Raw genomic sequence first — 12,411 nt, 5'->3', positions numbered from 1 at the left:
TAATGCAACCCTCGATGGTCACATACCTGGTATATATCAATTTACTTTGGGATAAGCGAACGCTCGCGGAGCAGCAGCAATGGTTTGATCAGGGTTGTGAAATTGTCAAAATTTCCAATCCAAAATAACAGCTAACAATAGTTAAATTATAACTAAAAGGCTGTGTTTAACTGCTTTCCAATTAGTTTCAGTTGTTTTAAAACGAATCAACCTTTAAGTAGGTCCCAGTACCAAAGGTATACCAAAACCAATAAGTGGGACATGGACAATGTATGTGATTTGACAGCCACACCACCCCGCTGAGTTTGATATGGGTGTGTTGGTGTTCTCCTATCTGCACCAGCCACACTCTCTTTTTTCCGGTGTAGCTGGTGCAGAAAAAATGTAGCAATGGTGTAGCACAAAAATCGAAAATGAACAGTTTTGGTGCAAAACAAGCTACACCGCAAAACCGAAAACGACATAGATCATTTTGCGATGACGTCATTTTTCCATCAAATGACACCACTTGGTGGTTTGTTTACATGTTTTTTGTCACATCCAGCAGTTTCGATATGAAATTTCGTGAAGGATTATTGCATCAGTTTTTGTAAAATGCATGTACGGCACTTTCTCTTAAATAAAAACTATAAATTTTTATTATTATCTGCCGGACAAAGATAGAAAACTCAATTCAAAATTTAACACCATGTAAACAAACCACCAAGTGCTGTCAAAAAAGTGTGGTTAGGAGCTCCCGTGTAATGATCTATTAGAAAATATGGCATCTCTGGCTTGCACGGTAAATGTAAAAACATAAAAATGAGTTAGAACCAACAAATCCGTTGGCTCTGCGAATAGCGACGTGTCGGTTGGGTAGCTCTCTCTCTCTATAGTGGCATTGGGTTCGATTTCCGAATAGGTAGTGGAACATTTCGGGCTGGAAATTTTCTGAACAAAATACAACATGATGGGTCAAAGAAACGATATCCAAATTTTAGTTAATAAAGGCGTCAAGTAAAAAAGAAATTGAGCTTCCAATTAGCAAGGAGGGTTTATTATCCAATACATGAGAGAAGAAACAACTGGTTCACAAGATACAGTAGCTATCCTGTTGATAGGAAGACAGTATTTATTAGAAATTCGTAAAAGACGACTGCACAAAATTGCGCGATATTGTTAGACATCTTTCTTGACTAGAAAACGATTCGAAATTGTAGTTCTAACCAATTAGCTTGCAATAGATTTTTACCGCTATCTCTTTGGTTCCTTATTCTTTACGCATATCAGGTAGGTGTTAATAAATGATTACCGCAACGAAAATGGCTTGTTTCATTGGCCCGAAAAGACGTTATTTGTGTACATTTCACGATTTCTATCGTAAGTACTATGCCTCCGCGACTTACGATTTTTACTCCCACTTTTAGCGTTAGCCTTATGTTTCATTAATTGCGATGAAATGTTTCCACTAACATTATCTGCCGTATGTAGCTGATTCACAAGTTTTCCGTTCGGTGTTCTGTAACGATAGAAATCAATAATTTAACAAGAGAATGATATGACAAATCATCTATAAATTTACGCATAATTTTCCAATTGATAACAGCTATTTGTATCGTTTACTTTTGACTGGACAAGTATCCTCATAGGACTTTCTTTTTGACTGCTTCGCACTCCATGAATATCGTCGTCTTTCAGACATTTTTCCATGGGATGAATTTTATTCAGTTTGTTGTCTATTCCGTTTATTAACTGCTCAGAGAAGTCACAATCACGCGTCAATGAAGACACCTATACAAAACATAAGTAATCTTTCAACATCATAGAATATCATATGAATAATGGAAGTTATTTTACCACAAAAAACGTACTTGCAAACTAGGGTGGACTTATTTAAGTTTGAAAATTTGTAAATAATAAGGTGGCGCTTTGATCATACGATTAATTAAAAAAAATGTTAGATTCCTTGGAATAAATCATTCGAAATAAAATTACCTTCAGTCGTTAGTCGTTACTATAATTTTATTCAAGACTAAATTCTAAAACCAAAACTGCCTAAAATGTTCAACGTACTTAGGTAATATTGGAAAAAAGCATTAAAATGGTAAATTTAAATTCATAAAATGTAAAAATACGTTAAATTAAAACTAGGAATTTTAGTGCTCGCCAACCTTAGAGAACCAAGATAAGATTAGTTTTTCTCATAGCTGCAATTCAGATTCGTATTAACAATAATCATCAATAGGTGCATTCATTTATGGATAAGCTTGAATATTGAAATGAACGCTAAAGCACCGTTTTTAGTCTGTTCTCTGTGTGGAATTAGTCCAATTGATAGATAAAACTATGTCTTATTACCTGATTCTCTTCTGCTTCACTGCATTGGGATTTGTTCCGTCGTTGTTCCTTCGTCTGCAGAGGTTTCTTCAGTTCAGAAGGCAATCGCTGTTTTTCATGAATGGTAACTTGAGAAGAAAGATGTTTGACCTCTTGTTGTAGTTCTATTACTTGACTTCTGTAACATTCTTTTTGCTCTGACGCATCACGAAGCTTTTTTATCAACTTCTCGTTTTCCATCTTTAAAGCATTCATTAACACGGACTGTTCCGTTTCTCGGGCTCTAGTGTTTTCCTCGTTTCCAAGCTGGCTATGTACTTGGTTGAGTTGGGTAACTGAATTCCGTAACAAAAATTGATTGTCTGTACTACACATCGTCAGTACAGATTCAGTCTCATCTCTTTGAAATTCTTCGTTTCGCTTTTTAAATCGCTCAACTTTCTCATTATATTTTTTAAAGTTACGCTTCAAATTGCTGATATCACTTTTTAGAGTAGTTACCTCCTGGTCTAGATGTTTACGAACTTCAGAAGATTCCTCCATATCATGCTTCATTAACTGCAATTTCGCCATTAGAGATCTCTTTTCATTGATGCATTCTTCAAGTGATGCTTTGAGACACCGTATCTCATCCTCCAATGAAATCCAATGCTCATTTTTACACATATCTTCTTCAATGTGTAATCCAACATTCACTCTATCAGTTTCCACATCATCATTCACCAATGACTGCTCGTCTTCTTCCTTTATTACGATTAAGTTTGGTTCTAGGTTATCGCCAATGATATCGTGTGTAGCTTCATTATTTATTGTATCATCTATTTTAACAAGCTGCTCTTCGAGCGCCACTATTTTGCTCGAAAGCTCTTGAACTGCCACAATCAGGTCGTGGTTTTCATGTTGCAAAAGTTTAATTTGCTTTTGGTAGCAGTGCTGTAGCTTTATCATTTCAAGCTTCTCCTGTTCCAGGCGTTTTATGGCTAGTTCGGAACTAATTTCATCACTTGAAATCACCTTACTTGTACAGTTGGGACCTTTCCCGTTCTGCACCGGCAACGGATAGTCCATTTTGAATGCCTTGAAATCCTGTAGAAGATTATCTACTGTGGTATGTGACTGTTGCTGCAGCTTTTGTTCCAAATATTGAATGTATTCAATATAATTATCAATCTCCTGGACATTGTCCATTACCTGTGCTGATAATTCATTGTATTGAGCTGTTCTCTTATCTAACCTTTGTTTTTTGTCTTGCAAACTTTTGTTCAGCTTTTGAACTTTGAGTGTTTCTTGCTCAAGCTTTTTAGTGAGGTCTTTGATTTTTTGTTCTGCCTGAGATAATAATTCAGCTTGCTCCTTACATCGTTCTTCTGGAGAAGTATTACTTACCTCCGGGATCGGGAGTGTTGGCTTCAATTCTGCGATTTCAAATGCCATTTGTTTTAATTTCACGCAACTTTCTACTGCTTTAGCTGATGATAGTTCCATGTCTATCATTCTGTAAAATCACATATATTTGTGAAATTAAGGTATAACCTGCTGCCAAGCCATCGTTATGGTGCATCAATTATGTGACTGAAATGAGTTTAAATAAACGGAATAATTGTTGAGAGTCACAATACTTTCTATAGTTTTTTTTGTAATTAATTCTATCGCTTTGACAAAATAAAAATTAAGAAAAATTATGTATATTTATTATCTAAATAAATAATGGGGATTATTCTGGGCGACCACTCACGTGTTAAACAAGTCGAATCGAAACTCGGCCTTAAATCTTATCTTGCTGGAAGAAAAGTGCCTTATCTCGTGAAGTATGTATATAGTAAGAGTTCTTATAGAAAGTATACGATAGATAATTTGCGTATAAGTTGCTGAACTTTTCGTTAACACTATGTTGTTAACTTTACTTTTTTTGGTTATGTGAATACGTGTCAAGTCTTAAAAACGGCTTAGCTTTGGTATCTATTTATTTTCTATAATAGTGGTACCCTGCTGTAGTTAAGGTGCGGGCCAAATCAGATCACCCCATGAAAGCCGCGGGCCTTTGGCCACGTTTGGCCTTTTCTGCGCATAACTGTTTTCCAGGGCTCATCACAATATTTCTACGGGAAGGCATTCAGATTCACAACATGCACGAGGCATCATGACAAAACTGGGTGACCCTTGAGTCATAAAAAAAATCAAAAATCTACAATCTCTCAAATCAGTCCGCGGGCCGCACGATCTATCTTGCAGGACCGCAATTTGCGCCATCACTGTACTAAAACAAAAAAATCCAATAAATGATTATTTGTAGAAGTGATACAAGTATATTACTTATTCAGGTTCTTCTGTTGCGAAACAACCCGTTTTCGCAAATAATGAAAAAGGCAAATATAACTTGTTTTGGATGCGGTTCATGCAATTCGAAAACATTGTCACTTAACTGCATTCAAACGCGTTCCGTTTACAGAACCTGACCATCTACTCCTATTCAACAGACTTACTCATAATCATAAGACGACTGGTTTGTTAGACCAGTTTTGTGACTCGCGGCCAATTGGTAAGCTCGCATATGTCGATTAAAAATGTTGCATGAGAAAAGCCATACCATTCTGCAAAGAGGATTGAAGAATTGTAGATTGAAGATATGCTATATCATGTATTGAAAAATAAAACGGGGTGAGACCAATTCTTCAATCAAAAACGCCTATGTAAAAAATGTAGTTCTAATTTATCCTTTTTAACAAAACTAGCAATATCTATGTTCACGAACAAACAACGTTAGCCTCCCACAGATAGTTACTAGGCGGCAATGAACTTTAAGTGGCTGACGAGTTCGTATATTTAGGGTCTCTGACCAGCGCCGACAACAACACCAGTAAGGAGATTCAACTACACATTGAAGCTGGAAATCAAACCTTCTTTGCCCTCCACAAGACATTTCGATTTAATGCCCAAACACTACACATGATTTTATTACAGTTTGTCAGTTTTGCCATGGATTTTCTGTCAATCTTAGGAAACGTGCAAAGTCTACAAGAAACTGGACGTATTCCGCAAAGGCTTTGTGCCGCGACGTGAGCCAAAACATGTCGGGATAAAGACGGAGGGATCTTGTCGGATAAAAATGGAAGCAGTACTACAATGAGCGCCTGAATGGCGCGGAGACGGCAGGCTGTGGGATACCTTAGAGACTATCCAGTGCGAGTTAACTATAGTTCTTCATTAACATTAAGCACCAATCAATCCCCCTCGCATCAGTATACATTGATACTTGTGCAGCACATGCACATCATCGAGATGACACAAACACTAGCGCGTTCCTATGAACTGGGCTCTTCGGTTTTCTGGCAAAGTCCATCGTCCTCTTCTTTCGTAGGCAGTCCGTCAGGTAAGACGTGGTGGCGATCTCCGGCGTCTTTCGAGTGAGTTCAGTGGCTTTCGTCTTTTTGCGGATTCCACACATGCCAAGACAATAGAGGTAATGGCTATATCAGTGCGGCAGATGATGGTGATGTGCCGACTCCCACAATACTTGATGTGATCGAAGCGATCAAGCAGCTCAAGAACAACAAGGCTGCTGGCAAAGATGGCATCGCTGCGGAGTTTATCAAGACCGGCACGGATAGCATGGCTACTTGTCTGCACCGGCTGATAATCATGATTTGAGAAACAGAACAGCTACCGGAGCTACAGTTGGCCTCGAGGTATGATGCTGGCTTAATAAACCAGTCGTCGCATGTTCCCGAATCCCGAATGGGAGAGGCTGTTAGAATCAATAGGATCGGGCGATTCACAACGAATCATATCTTTATGCTGCGACAGATTCTCCAAGAGTATTGCGAAAACCAAATCCCAACTCACCACCTATATAGATTTCATATAGATTTCAAGGCAGCCTACGATACTATCGACTGAAAAGCTCTATGAAAAATTATGGACGAAAACGGCTTTCTTGGAAAGCTGACAAGATTGATTTTGGCCACGATGAATGGTGTGCAGCTGTGCAGTAGCCGACATGACATGACATGAGGTTTATCATAATCTGTACAGATCGCGACAAAGTATTTGTCGCATACAAGTAGTGATATCAATGAATCTGAATCTGATCGCTCTTACGATCTTGACATAGAAGATTTCTTTTAAAAATCACTTGTTTGCATCATAAAGGTTGAAATAGTAATAAATGACCAGCCTCCAGATTATTGTATTAAATATGATTATGCGTAGCTTGATTATTTGTATTTGTATTTGTTCTGGCTTTGTAGGCTTTTTTGCCCTTAAGCACTAATTAGACTACAGTAATAAAAACATTTACTTAACTAAATTCTATATACATAAAAACTAAGCACTATATAATTGACCTCTGAAGTGCAAGCTAAGTCTTCGTCGTAACATATTCGTTGTCATATCTAGAGTTATTATATTTTGAAGCCCGTTAAACTTGTTCATGAACCTGCATGTCGCTTCATGTTGCGAATCATTTCTGCTTCGTAGAGGAGGTTTAAAAGTTCTGCGCCGACGAAGGACAGCTGGGCTCCTGTTCAGACTCAATTTGTCGCTTAACACCTGGTTTCTTACTCGACCATTTAATACATTGACAAAGAAGATAACATCCGTTATTTTATGTCTGGCAGTCACGGTGTCCAGATCGACAAGCATACAAAGCTGCTCATACGGAGGGAGCTCGTCTATATATCTAAAAAACTTGATTCATGACGTGTCTATAATGCCGATATCGGCTAAAGCCCGATAATATTTTATCCTGGATTGCTGAGACAATTTGATTGCATCTTTATTAAAAAAAATTGTTCTATCACATTTAAAAAATTTGGAAAAATTTTGCCAAAAACTGAGCAGCCGCACGTTCGGTAAAAATTTCTGTGGTGCATATCGACGTTTACGGATCTTTAGTAATGTTTGGTATCATAAAAAATTTTACCGATCGTTCAGCTGCTCAGATTTCGGTAAAATTTAACTGAAGTCGGTGCTTTTTTCAAGTGTGTATACGATGTTCCTTATTTCCTGATGTGATTTTTAGCAGTAGTGTTCAGGAAAATCGATCCATTATGGTCAAACTCAGACGGAAACTAATCCTATCATAAAGTTTTTATCTAGGAGCTTTGTAGTTTAAAAAATCGATTTTTTCATTGATTATTTCAAAAAATTAACGTCTTGAGTGTATAGGTGTGTAGTCATTTGGAAATACTCCAAAAGTTGACAAAGTTACAGCTATTTGCAGAACATGTCCAAAGCATTTACAGAGCCAATAAAAACTGCAACGCCGTTTTTCTCGAAGCCAGATTTTTAAAGCCGGTAGAGTCATAAATATCTCAAGAAAGGTTTAAACGATTCACTCATTTTTTGTTTTGTGTTGTTGTTGTGAGTTTGTAAAATTATTTAGTGTTCAACCCATCCTTTTTGCGATATTGAAAGTTTGTATTTTTTTTTTGTGAAATTTTGTCAATTTTTTAGGTAAGCAAATTTTTAAGTTTGAATGTCCGCCATTTGGTTATGCGCTCGAGTTTTTAAAAAAAGATAGGTCAAACGCGAGATAATTTCATATTCTTTAACTTCGCTTTTGAATTTTTCATTTCAAATAATTTCCCGAGCGTCAATCCTTGGTGTTTCTGTCCATTTTATGTTTCTGTATGATCATCTTCGTGAAGCCGCAAGCCGTAGGGGAGGAGAGAAGAGGTTCCCATATGAAAACAGAACTGTTAATGCCAGTCTAACGTGCAATGTTTAAAATGCAAAAAACTCGAATCAATTCCTCTTTCGCATTATAGAAAAAAAAAACTCCTAGAGCCTCCACCTGTCATAACGTGTCACTAAACTGATACCCCCCGCCCCTCTACCCTCAAATCATAGACGTTATTATAGACTGATCCCAAAATAAACCTACATTTAAATAAATCGATTAGAGATCGTATAAAGCGTCAGTCAATCATTGATTTCGAGGAGTTGACAACATTCTGCTAACGTTACCTTATCTCGTTGTTTTATTTTTAAAGTCTGTTTACATGATCTAAACTGTATACAATACTGATGCCTACTGATAGCGTTAATAACTGGTCACTAGCCACCCACACCACAGTAAATTGTTATAGATAAATTGACCTAACACGTGGTAATATTTAATAAAATTAAAAGAGAACTAAAAACTGCAACTGAAACTAATGTAGGTACCAATGCTTAAAACTTTTGGAAAAGTTACAAAACACGGATTTGTATCACCACTCACCAATAGAGGTATTATGCACTCGATTTGTTTTTATACGCGCATCTCTCTTGCTAAGTGCATAGTAAACTTCTTCGAACACACCTTTAAACACATCAAGTTTTTACAGGTAACCAAATGATAATAGTGACCACCAAAAACACTTTTCTAACTATTGTAACGAATATCGAGTGTTTTTTCTTTCACTTATACCTAATAACAAAGATATCGTGCAATAAAATATCGATGATCTTATAGTAGATACTGCAACAAGACTGAAGAAAGAGAGCGAAATGATGATCAACAATCTATTCACACCTCTCCCCCTTGCGACTCACTACGTATACTATTCTCAACCTACTATTATACAACCATCCAGAGGCCTCGTGGAGCTTGTGTATGCGTCGCAGAGGTCAGACATCAGACTGCAGATGTGCGGCACTGCCACAGAATTACAGCGAGTACGTACGTATACAACAATCACTCGCCGAATACAATGCACTGAACTGGCTGAACCACGGGAATGACACTTCCAATACCAACCTATACAAAAAAAACGTAGCCAACATAGAGCGGGCCCAAGCTGACAGCTTCATAGATGGGCTCAAGCTGACAACCGAGTCGGATGTATAAATTGTTAAATTTTGTTAGTTTTAGTTCGATTTTAGTCAAGGTTTTAGCATCACATAGCCAATTTCAGGCAGACAATTAATGCGAAATACGTGAAACTGTGTAAATGGTTAGATAAATTCGTTTTGTGAAATCGCTTTGCGTTTGCCGCCTTTTTCATGTGAGCAACGAAAATGTGACGTCATATCAGCCCCCTGGGCTGAACTAGCCGTAATCATTCATTCGATTTTGGATTACTCATGTTATCGTTTGGAAAAAGTGACGGATATCACGGTAACTAAAAAAAATTAACGATGTTTCAACGGTTTTAAAAATATAATCTTTTTTTAAAACCTGGTACCTATTTATGGAATACATAATTATTTTCTGTAACCCCCGACTGAAAACCATTTGCTGTCAGCAACGACATAGGTCATAAGAACAATTTACTGTTTTGGGCTCGCCCACTATTTTCCAGGTTCTACGGAAAATATCACTATCACTCATTGGCACTAATTGATACATTGCTTCCACATCTGTTTTGTGGCTACCTATTGAGATTTGCAAGCACATAATGCTAAAGAGATAGAAGACTGACAAAAATGCTATCCCAAGCACGCAAGGTTTCTGTTCGAGTTTTTAGGAGATTCATAATTCTGTTATTATGCAGTTGTTAGATGAATTGAAATCACTTCTGATATTATCTGTATTCTTTCAGTTCAGTGTTTCAATTCATTTCCTGTTAATAGCAACATAGTCATTTTGGACTTAAATTCGTGTTTTGGTCTTGATATGTTAATGAAGTCACAAGTTTATTTCGAAAACTTTACTGGCATTACTAAAAGTATCGATACAAGAAAATTGTTTACATATGTGTCAATAATGAAAAAAAAAGAAAATAGAAGTTATCATGTCTCTGAGCTGGTAGTGAGTCGAGTTTCCCGACACCAACGATTTCCCCGAAAGCATCTGGTGGTGATTCAAACTTTGGAAAGGGGTGTCGTAAAAAAACATTACGGTCATTATTTATAGAAGCGTCGCTACTGTTTTCACAGGTTCATAAATCGATGCGAATGTTTACGCAGAACAATCCTATCCATAGATTTGGCGGCTCGGCATTTTCTATATACAGATCAAGTTCACGGCGAATATTGTCCATTCAATCTTCATTGATGGAATGGAAGCCTGCACGCAGTCAACCTGAAGTGACTCCTATTCATCCTAGTTTTCCATCAGAGCTATCAAATATTGTTTTTGTTTCATCATTTTTAAACCGAAAGTCTGCGGTTTTGGTTTTAGGAATCTTTTATCAATTGATCATGTAGTCAACAACAAATGTTACTCTATCATACTCTATTATAATTAAACGAATAATTACACAAAAGAAACATTCATCATAAGCAACCGTTGAAGCATACCCCATGCCGAATCATGAACTCGTCTCCACTCCATTCGACGCTAATTCCTTGACCGTCCCGACACTAGCAAGTCAGCTTCGATATAGTTGAGCAATCTAGCACTTTTGGACCGTCTATTTCGGGTGCTGGTGGGATCGTTGAAGAGAACAAATTTTGTCCATAACCTTCCGACTTTTCTCAGGTGTACGACGGATACTCTTCAAAGAGTGCCTGCAGCACGTGGTTCATGCGCTTACACAACTCTCCCTTTTCCATTTGTACTCCACCTAAAACAGCCCGCAACACCATTCATTCGGGTACGGCAGGTGCACGTACGTCTTAAGAGAATTCTCCATAAAAGAAGTGACAACCTCAAGTCCGCAAAATACTATCGGTCTAAATAACGTTTTGTATATCGTCAACTCCATGCGGCGGAAAACGCTTTTTGTACGATATGTCTTGCGGATGGCAATGAAGCTAGTAGGATTCCTAGGAGATAGCTAATATGTTTATTTCGATTCCCACTCGGCGGATCACACTGAATGTCATGAATGATGTTCAATAACATACAGAACAGACACCCCTTTACCGTAAAGCTCTGCGCGCCCCGAAAGGACAAAAACATGTTATATGGTTTCGTTATACTCCAGACTCCTTTGTCGAACTGTGAATATCTGATCAGAAATAGCGCAAGCTCCTGTGAATCCCCCCTGATATTGTTCTACGATTTCTCTAGCTGATGTGTTAATCTTCCTTCTTGACATGGAATAAACCACCCCTTCATTGTTCCTTGACATGTCTGTAGAGTTTTGCGGGTTTCTTTCCTTTCCGGGGACTTCATTTATGAGCACTCCCATGTTAGCGGCGGTGATGTGACGAGATATCGGAGAAGCGAGCAGAACTGATTCAGAAATTCAAGAAGTGCTTAGGATACTGAAATCAGGAGAAAATTAAAAGCTTCCAATCGTATACCGTGTAATCACCAATGAACTTTGTGATTTTCAAGGCGTCCCTATCCGAGGAGTTTGAATTGTTATTCGGTGCTTTCTCCAAAAACAAGTACTGCTCCGCTCATGAAGACCGCCCAGGAGTCACGATGATAAAGAACCATTTACGGTTTAAATTTTGGTGGCCTAAGTTGGATACTCAAATAGAGAAAATCGTGAAGAACTGTAGAGAATGCACTTTACTAGGCGCACCAGAACCTGCAGAGCCATTGCAGCGAGTCAGTTACCTAGTTATCCGTGGCATACGATAGCATTGGATTTTTTCGGTGCTCTACCGGAAGGGCAACATCTGATGGTTGTTATAGTTTACTATACCCACTTCATGGTGATATGCGAAATGGAAAGCACAACTGCGCGTGATATCATAAGACAGCTTTCCACTATGTTCAGTAATTGGGAGGGAATTCCTTTTACATTGAAAACAGACAACGCATCCCAACTTAGTGAAGATAATGCTGGGTTCAAATAATTCTGTAATGCGAATGGCATCAAGCTTATGAACACTATTCCCTATTGGCCGCAAACGGGGAGGTTGAGCGCTAGAACCGTTCTATCAGCGCCTTTGTATAGCCCAAGAACTTGGACTTGACTGGCGTTAAGAATTTTACATGTATTTACTATCCTATCATTCCTCCAAACATCCAACGATAGAAAAATTTCCGGGTGAGGTTATGTTTAATCGGCGCATCATAAGCAAATTGCTGGGAACTTCATCTTTTCAAGAATATACAGGGATTAGGAAACGAGGGATCAAAGGCGTGGGGCAAAAAAGATTCTAAAATCAGGGTAATCAGTAAATCTAATAAACTTGACGGAGACTTCAATAATGAGAAATTTATCATTTGCCAGAAGAAAGGGCCAGATACAATAATTCAGTCAAAGG

The 12,411-nt window shown here is 38.0% G+C and overlaps 1 protein-coding gene across 3 annotated transcripts; it reads right to left on the bottom strand.

Moving 5' to 3' along the window:
• Positions 1–1,104: 1,104 nt before the first annotated feature.
• Positions 1,105–8,793, bottom strand: LOC128737086 (uncharacterized protein MAL8P1.12-like). 3 transcript variants are annotated; one of them, XM_053831647.1, is made up of 5 exons: positions 8,540–8,793; positions 3,703–3,888; positions 2,338–3,645; positions 1,562–1,770; positions 1,105–1,498 (listed from the first exon to the last, which is right to left on the bottom strand). In XM_053831647.1, exons 2-5 carry the CDS (start codon positions 3,808–3,810, stop codon positions 1,312–1,314), a joined length of 1,812 nt encoding a protein of 603 aa, XP_053687622.1. In that variant the 5' UTR covers positions 3,811–3,888; positions 8,540–8,793; the 3' UTR covers positions 1,105–1,311. The 3 variants fall into 3 exon arrangements, with proteins under 3 accessions (XP_053687622.1, XP_053687621.1, XP_053687623.1); XM_053831646.1 differs by having other exon boundaries at positions 2,338–3,888; XM_053831648.1 differs by lacking the exon at positions 1,562–1,770 and having other exon boundaries at positions 1,396–1,498; positions 2,338–3,888.
• Positions 8,794–12,411: the final 3,618 nt, after the last annotated feature.

This window comes from Sabethes cyaneus, chromosome 2 (assembly GCF_943734655.1).
Source record: "Sabethes cyaneus chromosome 2, idSabCyanKW18_F2, whole genome shotgun sequence".
Lineage (NCBI taxonomy): Eukaryota > Metazoa > Arthropoda > Insecta > Diptera > Culicidae > Sabethes > Sabethes cyaneus.
The sequence above is the reverse complement of the archived record's forward strand: the minus strand, read 5'-3'. Positions and strand labels throughout refer to the sequence as shown.

Excerpts from the sequence above, each read along its gene's own strand:
- LOC128737086 (XM_053831646.1), bottom strand. The coding sequence starts at position 3,810 with ATGATAGACATGGAACTATCATCAGCTAAAGCAGTAGAAAGTTGCGTG. Across the intron at positions 1,771-2,337 it reads GTGAAGCAGAAGAGAATCAG|GTGTCTTCATTGACGCGTGA; the intron begins GTAATAAGACAT and ends TGTTTTGTATAG. Across the intron at positions 1,499-1,561 it reads TATCAATTGGAAAATTATGC|AACACCGAACGGAAAACTTG; the intron begins GTAAATTTATAG and ends CTATCGTTACAG.